General features: G+C 30.4%; 2 protein-coding genes across 3 annotated transcripts in view; one reads left to right on the top strand and one right to left on the bottom strand.

Moving 5' to 3' along the window:
- The window catches only part of LOC102617577 (germin-like protein 12-2), a 54546-nt gene that overhangs the window by 7280 nt on the left and 32473 nt on the right, over window positions 1-14793 (top strand). The window contains exon 5 of one of the 2 annotated variants that reach the window (XM_052436309.1): window positions 1597-1761. The exons of the other annotated variant lie outside the window; for it this stretch is intronic. Within the exon in view, the coding sequence (XP_052292269.1) occupies window positions 1597-1610 (14 nt within the window). The 3' untranslated portion in view covers window positions 1611-1761. Of the gene's footprint in view, window positions 1-1596; window positions 1762-14793 lie in introns of those variants that run through there. 2 annotated transcript variants of the gene reach the window in all.
- LOC102613752 (probable UDP-N-acetylglucosamine--peptide N-acetylglucosaminyltransferase SEC) overlaps window positions 14286-14793 on the bottom strand; it is an 87052-nt gene continuing 86544 nt past the window's right edge. Inside the window, exon 28 of the mRNA XM_052436291.1 lies at window positions 14286-14793. The gene's annotated coding sequence lies outside the window, so the exon portion shown is untranslated.

Here is a 14793-nt window from a genome sequence, read left to right as displayed (position 1 = left end):
GAAGTTGATAATATTTTTTGAAGTGGCCAAGCTTTTTACAGTAGTGACATGTACCTTTTTTTTTCTTCTTATTATTTTGATTCTCTTTAGAACCAAACTTTCTCTTTTGGTTATTCTTAGGGTAATTAGAATGCTTAAGCTTCTTCCCCTCCTCCACAACATTAATTTTAGAGGACGTAGCAGCTTATTCCTCAAGATTATATAGTTTGAGTTCATTTTCAATACAAAAACTTTAGCTTAAACCTTTCAGGCTAATTTTCTCTTTGTTATGTTTAAGACTTTTCCTATGTCTTACTAATAGGGAGGGAGTTTATCAATAATTGAAGAAACAATAAAAGGCTCGTCCATCTTCATGTTGTCTTGGTTGAATTGATAAAGAATATGCAAAATCTCAATATATTATTCAACCACAAGTCCATTATCAACCATTTTATAATTAAAAAATTTAGAAGCCAAGGATTTCATACTTGTGGTATCTTCCATCATGTACTTAATCTCCAATAAGTCGCATATTTCTTTTATTGTGGGTTTGTTGTGATACAATATCAGATATGGCGTTGCAAATTTGTCCCTTGCATATGTAGTCATCTTGCTCCTACTTCTATCGTGCTCTAGCTTCTGCTAATATCTCATCCTCACATTCTTGAGGCTTTGGTATTGTGAGAACATAAACCACAGTAAGGCTTGTCAACAAGAAATGCAAATTTTTCTACTGATGTGCAAAGTTGCCACCGTCGAATCGCTCTTATTTGACAAAATGAATTGCAAATTGTCGAAGAGATAAACTTGGTGCCATTGCTGAACAAATGGCGTCTTAAGATTGTTGCAGTATATATTTGTGCAAAATGGCAAATGTAGAGAATTGCAGTAATAATGGTAGATTTTATTATAATAAAGTAATGTGTGTACAACTTTATAGGTGCAAAGAAAATAATAGTAACATGTAAAATTGTAGAAAAAAAATGTGTACTTCAATGCACATTATGAATGTTGTTTTTCTTAAGATGTTATTTGCCCCACCAATTGAGTGAGTGATATACATGGATTAAGCAAACACGCGTCTAGGATATAATGAAGCATTATTTGTTTGTTTGCATTGTGCATTGACAAAAGCAAATCTGAAAACTTTTGAATGTTGCAAGACTATCAAGAATCAATATAATGTTCCTGCAGTAAACAATATATTAAACATTTGATGCGTAAAAATAGATGTTATATGATAAAATTCGTTTTAGGAAAGAGGGCTAAGAAAAGATTGGTATATGATCATTAATTTCATGTTTAAATGACCTAAACATGGCCTATATTTATAGATGTACTTGTGTCCTTCCATTTAGGTAGTCACCTTTCATGATAACATTTTATTTATGGCCATTGGATCAAGATTTGATCTTAATCAACAGTTCAAATTAAACCATCACCATTCCAAATGAAGTGCCACCATTAATGGATGTGTCCTTAGGTGAAAAGCTAGCTCTTCTATAAAGCATAATTAATTAGACATGTCTTTATAATAATACATCATTTACTTTGAAAATTATTCCAATGCAGTCTTTAGATCCGATCCACTAACTGATCCTTTTTTCTCTTACCAAGGCATTCCAACTTGATCCATATCCATATGTAGTGAAGGCTCTTCATGCAAAGTTCGGAGCTAAATATATATATATTTGTATATGTAATAATAATAATAATAATCAAAGAGGTTTCTTGTGAACCTCTCTCCATGTTACTTGTATCCGCATATATAGAAAATAAAGAATGCCGAAGTTCTTCCATAATTCGCATGGAATTTGTAAAATGTTTTAGAGGATTTTTTTTTTTGAAAAAAAAAAAGATAAATACAGCACAGAAATCTAAAACAATAAATAAATAAATAAAAATACTCTCAAATACAAAGAAAGCCAGAGACTCCAATACCCTCACTTTCATTAGGTTTCTACTAAATTATTAATAAAGTGAAACTATTTGACCTCGTTAAAATATTCTCTCCTCTATTTAGTTGAGTTGGATAATTTGACTTGGTTCGAGATCATTTGGCAAACATTGGATTAGGATACTTTTGGGTTAAGAAAGGCAATTTAAATGGTTTTTGAAGGTTAACAGTTTGCCTATAATCAAGGATTTACTTCAGGCCCAATTCTTCTTAAAAGTTTTTGAGCTTTGTTAACTAAAGCAGTCGGCATTTATAGAATACTTTGGTCAACTTTATTTGTTTAGTGAGCTTTTTTTTTTTTTTAAATAGTAAAATAGTTACAAAGATGGAAGCCAAACCATTTGCAAATTAAAATCATCTACTTCCAATTCATTAAGACTGATCGAATAAACAATAATTTTAAGTGATACAGAGATTAATTATTTATACAACTATATAAAGGTTGATAATAAACAGTTCGTCCATTTATACTTGACAAGAATGATTTTTCATTCTACAATAATCATGGTTTAACAAAGTGACTTATGGTTGATAAATCTGAATGAATAATATTCTTCAGCTAGTCCAAATTTTAATAAAATGATAGTGTGCGTAAATTTTCTTACGCATAATATTATAATATAGGATTTGGGTGTTTAATTCAAGTAAAATTATTATTTATATTTGTGTGGGATGCCATTATTTATATTTGTGTTGGATGCCATTTATTTCATACATACTATTAATTTAGATGTTTAATATATAATTCCGCAAAGGGTGGGACTATTTAAACCCACAAAACAACTCTTTACACCCATAATTTCACAAAAACTTTTATTGTCAAGTTACCCTTTATGAAAATTACCATTAAGGACAGACCAAAAAAAAAAAAACACTTAGTTGCTGAGAAAATGAAAATTCTGCATAAGCTAAAAATAATTTTCTGCATCTCATGAAAATACACAATCAGATAGAAAAATCGAACAATAGAAATATTTGAATTTGATGATTCAAGACTTAAAGGAAAAATAGACTCCTTGATATGTATAACTAATAGTTAATTAAGCTAATGAACTCTATGGCAATTATGGCGATAGATGAAAAAACATGAAGAATTTTTTGCATCTTGCAGTTATAATATGAAATTATAAAGATTTTCGTGAAAGGCAATGGATGAAAAAGAAATGGACAATTTCAATGTAAACCCATCCGTAATATATTCAGTATTTTGTTGTTGGCTCAAAATTTTTAATTTATTGGTGCACGTCATCAAAGTTTATTTCTTCATGGATTTGTCAATTAGGATAGTTTTTAATATTAGCAAGGTGAATCAAAGTTGCTGTCACCATTCAATACTGTATAAGAAGGGGGAGGGAAGAAAAAAGTGAAGATAATATAGGGTTATTTTTGGATTTTTGAAGGATTCATAGAGTATAATTTTATTTTTCAAATTTATGTTGTGGGTGTGTTGAGAAAATGGGTGTAGAAAGCAAAATTTTGGGTTCAAATCGCCATACTCTTCCGCAAAATTCCCAATAAATTTTAAAATTATAACCAATAATAATAATAATAATAATAATAACGCTAAATTGCGAGAGTCCATTAGCCGAAAGGTGGAAAGAACTTCCATTGAGGAGTGAAATTAGAATGGACTAAATTTTGTTCAAAAATAAAAATTACTTTATTCAACCCATTCTACACATTAACCAAAGTACTTTTGGATTAACTAATTAATTATTTATTTCGTGAAAAGTTTTGGTTTGGTTATCTGTTATATATTTTTATCTTGTCAAACGCAAAATTTATGAAAGAAATTAACATAAAAATGTGTTTTCTAAAGTTTGGTTTTAGGCCTATCTAAACTCGTAAGTGAGATATGTTCTTCTACGTTCTTAAAATTTATTTAGTTTTAATTAAATGTGTGAGAATAACATTGAGATATTGGAAAAAGTTAAAAATAAAAATTTTAAATTTTAATATCTATTAGTTGTTTAAATTTATCAAGAATCATTTATCACGCAATTATAATCCCTATCGCATAATAGTGTTATTCATGGTCATTTGTCACACAATTGTAATGTCTATTGCACAATAGTGTTATTCATATGTGATCCGTTTGTGGTTAGTTATAGTCTTATAGAACACATAAGTCTTTTACCTATAGTAAAAGTTTTCGGTTATAAGCTCTTAATTATTACCTAACTTCTCTCACTGTTATAACTCTCATATTTAGTGGTATGAAATTAAGTGTTTAATAAACCCTTAATTATTACTTAATTTATGCTTTCTTAATTACGAGAAAACGTAATCTAATCATCCAGCTAAAAAAAAAAAAATTTTTTTTTCTTTCCCGTGAATTTTTAGCTTTGATAACCATAATAGCATTGATTGATATGATGTTCATTGATTGATATGATGTGCTGGGACCATGAAATAGAATTGTAGTCGTAGTTGACTAGGTATGTTAACGTAGAACATTACCATTTTCCTAATTCCCATTCTGCTTCACTCCATCTCTAGGCTCTAGCGGTAAAGAGAATAGCAGCCGAAACTATTACACCGCCTGCGCAGAGTTAAAAAATTTATGACAAGACGCGACCAGTAATTCTGAACCACTTTTTTGTGTAGAAATATTGGTTAGCCTACAACTGTTATAGATGTCAATTCAAATTAAATTATTAATCCAGCTTTAGGGGCACGCAATTCTTGTGCGGCATATTGTCACTTTGGGGTAGAGATGGCCAATGGAGTGGATGACACATGCCACGGCATGTATCGGTACAGTACGACACCATATGAGTACGTTTAGGTAAGATATGCGGTACGGCACAGTAAACACGTAGTGTTATTCATATGTGATGAGTTTGTGGTTAGTTATAGAACACATAAGTCTTTTACCTAGAGTAAAAGTTGTCGGTTATAAGCGCTTAATTATTACCTAACTTCTCTCGCCGTTATAACTCTCATATTTAGTGGTATGAAATTAAATGTTTTATAAACCCTTAATTATTGCTTAATTTATGCTTTCTTAATTACGAGTAGGGGTGTTCGCGGATCGAATTTTATAGATTGGACATCAATCTATATCCGATCTATAATTTTTTAGATTATAAATTTTCAATCTAATCAAATCCATGAATTGATAAAATTCAATTCAAATCCAATTCATACGTCTACGAATCATATATGAATTTGACTCAATTCATATCCAATTCACCATTTTGCTGATTAGTTTACAGACTGAAAATTTTTAATTCTGTCTAATACACGAACTAACTAAATAAAAAAATTTAATATAAAAATAATTTTACTACCGATCAAATTTAAAATTAAATAAGATTTAAATAAATTAATTGTTTAAATAAAACTAGAAAGTTTCAAACTATAACACATCAAAAAGAAAACAAAATCTCATTTGTTTAGATCAATATATGGAAATTAACTATTTAGGAAACTATATTTGTTTATTTAATTTGTTTATTTTATATTATTATCAGATAAGATATAATATAATGTTAATGTAACTATATTTTAACTTATTTATTTACTAGTAAGTACTAATATCATATTTACAAGTTTTATTTTTTAATTAAATAAAATTTTTTATTTTTTTGCAGATTTATAGATTTTTACAGATTTACATAAGTAGATTCATATATAATCCACTGATTGTGGATTATCAAATTTCTACAGATCAAATGGATTGAGTAGATTGAATTGGATTCTGAACACCCATAATTACGAGTAAATGTAATATCTAATCATTCAGCTAAAACAAAAACTTTTTTCTTTCCTGTGATTTTTTAGCTTCGATAACGATAATGACATTGATTGATATGATGTGTTGGGACCATGAAATAGAATTGTAGTCGTAGTTGATTAGATATGTTAACCTAGAAAATTACGTTAATTGTAAGGGAGGGCCTAAGTTACGTTTAATGTAACTTACGTAGCAACAGTACCAGGCCCCACCAGCGGTACTGTTGCTGCGTGTGGGCGCTAAGTTACGTTAACCGTAACTTAGCGCCTGCCTAATTGTAAGGAAGCAGCTCTCTTTTCCTAATTCCCATTATGCTTCACTCCATCTCTAGGCTCTAGTAGTAAAGAGAATAGCAGCCGAAACTATTACACCAACTGCGCAGAGTTAAAAAATTTATGACAAGATGCGACCAATAATTTTGAACAGCTTTTTTTCTGTGGGAATATTGGTTAGCCTACAACCGTTATAGATTTAATTCAAATTAAATTATTAATCCAGCTTTAGGGGCACGCAATTCTTCTCAATGTGGCATATTGTCACTCTGGCGTAGAGATGGCCAATGGAGTGGATTACACATGGCACGACATGTATTCGTGTGGTACGGTACAATACGAGCACGTTTTGGTAGGGTATGTGGTATGGCACAGTACGCACGTGGACTGGGCCATACTTAAAATTTTAAGCACGCGAGCATTAAAAGCACTGCATGATTAGAAATGGACTAAGTATAGCACGATAAAAAAGTTCACAATAAGCACATTTTATTTTTTAATGAAAGTAAACTTAAAATTTTATAGTTTTACAAATAACTTGAAAATGAATTTTTTAAATTCATTTAATTCTTAGTTTAAAAAGTACTATAATTGATTTATATTTATAATTTATTAAATATATAATTGATATCATGATTTTAATAAATAAAATTATAAATATTATGATTTTATAAATATTCATTAATATTATTGTGAATTATGATCTATGACTCTATGTAAGTCTACGTTAACAATTAAGTTAACTCTTAAGAAAAATTTATTATTGTTGTTGTTGTTAAGTATTAAAAAAATAATGTTAAAAGGTCAAACTTAAAAATTAATATTACATTCTCTTACTATTATTAGTTTATTGTTATAAAATATAAACTTGAGTTTTAAATTTTCAATTCTATTAAATTTAAATGAAGGTATAGACCTAAAAAAAACATAAACTTAAAAAAAATATACCAATTGCTTAGTACGTGCTTTTAAAAAATTAAAAAAATTATTAAACTTTTTTTTAGACACAACACAACACATATGGGCAAGGTTCGAGAAAAAAAAAATTAAGCACACGACGGCATGGCACGAACATGGATAACCCTTGTTTTGATTGGCCATTTCTACTCTGGCATAAAATTGTCTTTTACTTATTTAATAGAAAACATCATCGCCCCGTTAAACTTAATCTAATTACCTTTCTTGCAAGGAAACGGAAAAAAAAAATGTAAATTTTAATAAATAAATAAATGAAAGGAGCCAGTTCTGCGAGAGAACCAAAACTTCAAACTTGTGATCAGCACGAAAAATATTGTCAGTATAACATAAATTGTCATAAAATAGTAGGCGGACCCACTCACACTGGTGTATACAGTGAGAGACATGGTTACAACTAGACACGCGTAAAATAAAATGTGCTACCGAACAAAGTCAACATGATCAGTCCACTACACGTAAGCCAACCTAGTATCCTTGCCAAAAGCCTTTGCAAACACCTAAAAATGACGAAATAAGCTGATAGATAATACTCGGGAATTGAAAAGGATGTTCAGCAAATCCTTCCAGCTGGGAAAAAATTTTAAAGGATGTTAAGAAAATCCCTCCAGCTGGGTTTCTCAAATTACCTATTTCATTCCTAACTTAATAATTTTTAAATGGTAACATTAAGAGTGCAATTATTGAATTCTTTTACTATTATAATCTTATTAGGAAATAGAACCGCACTTCGTGCGGCTTTAAAAAAAGAATTTAGTATTATTTGTTTTATTACTTTACACATTGATAAAACTGATAAAAAATATGAATTGATTTTTTTTAAAGATGACGCAGCCTTATAAAACTAATGTTATTTATGAAAGTTAATTATGTTTTTGTTAACTTTAAAAATATATATTAATGTGTATAGTTAAGTATACACAACCTTTTCATCAATAAAAATTATGTTCACACTAATCAACTCTCCATTCTCCTTAGTATTAACAGACTCCCATATTTTACAAAGTCTAACCCTTATCATCCAAATATTTTTATCATTGTTTAACTCATGAAGAAAAGAATACTCCATGAAGCACACAATACAAAAAATTTAAATAAGTCAAAAAATAAAAACACAAGAACATTTCTAAAGAGGATGTTGGTTAAATAATAAAAAAAAACTCAAACATAACAAATCTTAAATACTTAATATTTATATAGTTTGAAGAAGTCAAAAGACATTAAATAAAAGGTTGCATAATTAAATATGAAATTATGACATTAAAATTAGGTTCTAGTGGTATTGGTGAGGGAAGATGAAAGAACCTTCCTTCCTATATTAATTAGTTGATGTATTTTAAACCACTAAAGTTTAGTTGTTGGCTTAATAAAATAAATGAATGTTTAAAAACTATAATTAATTTATTATTAATGGTTACATATTGTTGAATTTAAATAGAAAGAAGAAGAGACATGTAATCTTTTATAATCTACTAATTATTTTCGTAAATTTCCCATTACAAGTTGGGGTATTTCCGTATTTCAATCAGTCAACATTAGTCTGATGTTGAAAATAACAGTTTTTTTGGGGGTAATTGAGGTTTTCACACTTTTCGGGGGTGAATTGAAGTGTGTCAATTTAATAAGAGGGTATGGCGAAACTTACCCTAAAAGAAATTAACATAAAAATGTATGTTCTAAAGTTTCGTTTTAGGCCTATTACAAAAACATGTCTCTATATGTTCTTAAGATTTATTTAATTTTAATTAAATGTGTGAGAATAACATTGAAATATTGGAAAAACTTAAAAATAAAGAATTTAAATTCTAATTTCTACTAGTTGTCTAAATTTATCAAGGGTCATTTGTCACACAATTGTAATCCCTATCGCACAACAGCGTTATTCATATGAGATGGGCTTGAGCTTGTGGTTAGTTTTTGAATACTAAAAGTTATCATTTATATAAGCACTTAATTGTTACTCAACTCCTCTTATTGTTGTAGCTCTCAAAATTAGTGGTTTGAAATTAAGTGTTTTACAAGCCCTTAATTATGACTTAATTTTTGCTTTGGTAATTATGAGTAAATGTATTCTAATCATTTAGTTAAAAAGAAAATTAATAAATTTTTTCTTTCGCATAATTTTTGAGTTTTGCTAAATTACAATTTGTATAACATACAACCCATATAAAAATTAAGTGGCTCACTATTATGTTACTACGTTTTGCATATTTTTGCATGGATAGTAACTGTAACTTAGTAAAAACCATAATTTTTTAGTTTTGATAATTACAATGGCACTGATTGATATTTTGGGACCATGAAATAGATTTGTAGTCGTAGTTGACGACGTATGTTAACGTGCAACGTTTCCACTTTCCTAGTTCACGTTCGGCTATAGCCTCTATAGCCGCAAAGAGAAGAGCAGCAAAAACTACTACACCAACTGCGCAGAGTTTAGAAAATTAAAGACAAGAAGCTAGCAATAATTCTGACTTTTTTTTTTTTCGTAGAAATATAGGTTAGCCTACAACTGTTTTAGATGCCAATTCAAATTAAATACTTAACACAATTTTAGTGGCACACAATTCTTCTCAATTGGCATTTTGTCCCCATAGCATAAAAATTTGTCTTTTATTTATTTATTCTTTTAAAGGAAAACATCATCCCCTCGTTAAACATCTCAATTACCTTCCTTGTCAAAAACAAAAAAATAAAATAAAAAATGTCAATTTTAATAAATAAATAAATAAATGAAAGGAGCCATTTCGAGAAGCAAAACTTTAAACTTGTGATCAGTACGGAAAATATTGTCAGTATAACATAAATTGTTATTAGCGGTGTTCGCTGATCGGATTTTACGGATTGGACATCAATTCATATTCGATCCACGATTTTGTGGATTATAAATTTTCAATCTAATTCAATCCATGGATTGGTGAAATTCAATTCAAATCCAATTCATACGTCTGCGGATCGGATGCGAATTTGACCCGATCTATATCCAATCCACCATTTTGCAGGTTGGTTTACGGACTGAAAATTCTTAATTCTGTCCAATGCACGAACTAAATAAATAAAAAAATTAAATATAAAAATAATTTTAATACCGATCAAATTTAAAATTAAATAAGATTTAAATTAATTAATTATTTAAATAAAGCTAGAAAATACATTTAAAGTTTCAAAATATAACACATTAAAAAGAAAAAATCTCATTTATTTAGATCAATATATGAAATTAACTATTTAGGAAGCTATATTTGTTTATTTAATTATTTTTTATGTTATATTATTATTTGATAATATATAATATAGTGTTAATGTAACTATATTTTAACTTATTTATTTACTAGTAAATACTAATGTCATATTTACAAGTTTTATTTTTTAATTAAATAAATACTTATTATTTTTTTGCGGATTCGTGGATTTTTTGGGATTTATAGAAGTAGATCCATATCCAATCCACCGATTGTAGATTATCAAATTTTCAATCAAATCCACCAATCTGCGGATCAAATTTTTACAGATTGGATTTCTACGGATCAGACGGATTGAGCGGATTAAATTAGATTTTGAACATCCCTAATTGTTATAAAGTAGTAGGCAGACCCACCCTTAATCGTGTATACAGTGAGAGACATGCTTATGATCTATACATTAGTAAATGCAATAACATGGCATTCGGGTACACATTTTTCTAACTGTATGTGTAACCGATGAATTAGTTGCAAATTAATATCCTTCAACAGGAAAGCTTGCTCTGGGCTCAACACTCGATTCATCATCAGAAGTTGAAAGCATAAAGTACATAAACATAAGTTTGGGTAATTAAATAATTAAAGGAAAATTGAAGGGGCCAAATAAAATTTGTTATGAAATTTGGCTATATAAGGAGGCATAAGTGGAGGCGACACTGCGACAGCAACCTTTTGCGAAAAAAAAAAGACGGGAGAGAAAAGAAAAGACAGTGGATTTGAGATTATTTGGGGCAAGATTTTCAATCTCTAATTAGACAATCGGAAGGTGATTCTAACTTTGTTTTCTCTCAAATTTTGAGGGTAAGTTCCTGGCATTGTCCTTTATAATTCTATTGGTCTTAATTTTTATTTTATTCTCTCGTTGGCTACTATTTGAGATACCCACGTGTTAGAGAAATTGTTATTAAATTATTACTATAAGCTAAGAATATTGAGATTCTTGATGTTGGTAGCCTCTAGTATTATCTAGAGAAGAATTTGTACTGTAATCCCATTAATATAGTGAAAGATTATATTAGACTACGGTCCCGTGGTTTTTCCCGTATTGGATTTTCCACGTAAAAATCTGTCTCTTGTGGTTGGTTTTTACTTTGGATTTATTGGTTTATTTTTCTGTCTATTTATTTGTGGTATACATCCTATTTTTATCGCACAAAGAGGGAAAAAGTTTTGTTTCCGCTTAACTTGCAACTGGTTGTGGTAGCGCATTTTCCTAACAGAGTTGTATCAGAGCGTTAGGTTTTGTATTTTTATTACTTGTGTGGTTGAGATGGAGGAGTCCTCGGCATGCATGATTAAATTAAAATCACGAAATTATGGTATTTGGATGTCTAGGATGGAAGATTTGTTGTACATAAAAGACTTACATGAACCCATTGAAGGCGAATAAGCTAGACCCGCCGATTTAGATGATAAGAAATGGGCTTAATTAAACTAGAAGACTGTGGGTACTATTAGATCATGGATTGATCAGAGTGTGTATCACCGTGACGCGAAAGAATCCAAGGTTGATGTTCTTTGGAGAAAATTAGAGATGATTTATGAGCAGCCGACAGCACAGAATAAAGTCAATCTGATGAAAAGACTTGTTAATTTGAAATACAAGGAAGGGCGCAGTACAACTGAATACATTAGTGAGTTTCAAGGCTTGGTTGATCAGTTGACTACTATGAAAAATATTCTAGATGATGAGTTACAAGTATTGTTGTTGCTTAGTTCTTTGCCTGATAATTGGGAGACATTAGTGGTGTCAGTAAATAATTCAACGTCGAATGGGAAATTAACCTTGAATATGGTTACAAATAGGCTGCATAATGAAGAATCTAGAAGAAAAAGTGTTGAAGCGGTTCCCTCTAAGTCAGATGCACTTATTTCAGAAAAGCAAGAAAGGCGGGGGAGGAGCCAAAGTTTGTATGGGCTAAAACAGGCACCAAGGTAGTGGTACAAGAAGTTTGATTCTTTTATGGAGAATCATGGTTTCAATAAGACTATGTGTGACTATTGTATTTTTGTGAAGAAATTTGGTGATAATGATTTCATTATTCTTTTTCTTTATGCGGATGCTATGTTGATTGTTGGCTGAGATGCTAGTAAGATTGACAATCTGAAGAGGGAGCTTAGCAAGTCTTTTGCAAATAAAGGACTTAAGACCAGTGAAACAGATTCTTAGCATGAAGATTTCCCGCGATAAAAAATCTGGGAAGTTATGGTTATCTCAAGAAATATATGTTGAAAAGGGTCTTGAAAGATTTAACATAAGTAAGGCAAAACCAGTTTGTTCTCCACTTGCAGGCCATTTCAAGCTTACTTCTAAGCATTCTCCTACAAGTGAGAAATAGAAGCAAGAGATGAAATGAGTTTCTTATACTTCAGCAGTTGGTAGTTAGATGTACGCCATGGTTTGTACAAGACCAGATATTGCTCATGCAGTTAGTGTAGTTAGTCGGTTTCTCTCCAATCCGGGCAAAGAACACTGGACTGTAGTAAAGTAGATTCTCAGATACCTTAGAGGCACTTCCAATGCATGTTTATGTTTTGATGGTGATAAACTTGTGTTATAAGTGTACATTGATGCAGACATGGCAGGAGATGTTGATTCTAGAAAATCTCTATCAGAATATTTGCTCACCTTTGCAAGGAGAGCAGTCTCATGGCAGTCCAAACTTCAGCAATGTGTTGCCTTGTCTACCACAGAAGCAGAGTATATTGCAATCACTTAAGGTTGCAAAGAAACCTTGTAAATGAAAAATTTCCTACAAGAGTTGGGTGTGAAGCAAGATAATTTTGTTGTGTACTGCGACAGTCAGAGTGTCATTCACTTGGCAAAGAATTCGACATACCATTCAAAATCTAAGCATATTGATGTGAGGTATAATTGGATATGAGATGTGCTTGAGAAGAAACAGTTGTAGGTTGAAAAGATACACATAATGGAGAATGGGTCAGATATGATGACAAAATCATTGTCCAAGGAAAAGCTGTAAAGTTGTATATAGAAAGCGGGTTTGGTGGTGCCCCCCATATGATATGGAGAGGGAGATTTGTCGGGTCCATCTTATTTGGTTGGCCCAAGCTCAAAGTTTAATAAGTTTGGATAATTAAGTAATTAAAGGAAACTTAAAGGGAGCAAATGAAAATTTTCATGAAATTTGGCTATATAAACAAGCATAAGTGGAGGCGGCAGTAACCTTTTGAGTGAAGAGAAAGACGGGAGGGAAAAGAATAGATAGTGGAGTTGAGATTATTTAGGGGTAAGATTTTTAATCTCTAATTAGATTATCGGAAGGTGATTTTAACTTTATTTTCTCTCAAATTTTGAGGGTAAGTTCCTGACATCGCCTTCTATAATTTTTCTGGTCTTGATTTTTATTTTATTATCTCGTTGACTATTATTTAAGATACCTACTTATTAGAGAAATTGTTATTAGACTGTTACTGTAAGTCAAGAATATTAAAATTCTTAATGTTGGTAGCTTTTAGTATTATCAGAGTTGCCGCCAGGTGGTTATCTTCTTAAATGAAAAATCCATGATCCAATTGCAGTATTACATTACCATCATGCTTTTTAAAAGCTTCCAAGCATACGTGACTTTTGACAGCGGAAGAGCCAACAAATCCACAGCGTTTGGGACCCCTTCATTATCCTTCAAAACCCTGCTTCAAATAAAATTAATCATACATAATTTTTTTTTTCAATAAATCACTTATATTCATAATCTATCTTTTAAAAAAATTACTTATAATTCTAATCAATCTTTTTTTTTAAATTTTTTGCTGGTTGCTTCTTATCTAACTAAAATAAACCATACAAAATTTGAAATAATCTATTATTCTTTTTATATTTCTTATTAATTAAATATTTGTGTACTTAAAAATTATTTTTAAATTATAGTTTAACATATGTATAATTTAATTAAATAATTAACATTAAAAAATTCATCACCTAAAAAATCTTTTAAATCTTTTAATTTATGCGTAAGATAATAATAAGATTACAAAAGAAATAAAAAATGAATAACACTACTACTTTTAAAGTTTTAACTAAAAAAATTAAATAAAAAATTAAAAGTGTTCTTAAAATAAAAAAAGGAAAAAAAAGACATTATCACAAATAAAGTAAATATAACTGAAAAAGGAATTTCATGATGAGATTAAAGAGGTGCCACTGGTCCCAACTCTAATAGAAGAGCACCGACAGCTTGAGGAAGGATCTATTTATTTTCTTTTCTAATCTCCAACGTTTTTCACGAATCCTTATACATAGAAAAGTACATTTGGAACCGGGTGTTGGTTCAGCTGGCGCCGGCTGAACCCCTTAGGTGGCTCGACTGGGTTTGTTTCTCAGTTCGAGTTTCCTGGGAGTCACCCTCATTGGGAGGGCTTTATTGGCACCCGGCCCGAATCCGGAGTAGTCGGGACCTAATGTAATCGCCGGATACCGGATGGTTTAGACAAAAAAAAAAAAAAGTACATTAGGACACAAACTACAATCCATCGTCAGCACTGACATCACAAACACAGCCATGGCGTCATTTGAATAAGGTGAAACAATTTCTTCTAAATACAATAATCATCGTTCTATTATTTCTCTTTGCTTTTATCTGCAATCCCGTTTCCCTTCCCGTCTAC

Source organism: Citrus sinensis, chromosome 3 (genome assembly GCF_022201045.2).
Source record: "Citrus sinensis cultivar Valencia sweet orange chromosome 3, DVS_A1.0, whole genome shotgun sequence".
Classification (NCBI taxonomy): Eukaryota; Viridiplantae; Streptophyta; class Magnoliopsida; order Sapindales; family Rutaceae; genus Citrus; species Citrus sinensis.
Note: the sequence above shows the minus strand (reverse complement) of the source record. Positions and strands in the feature narration are given on the sequence as shown.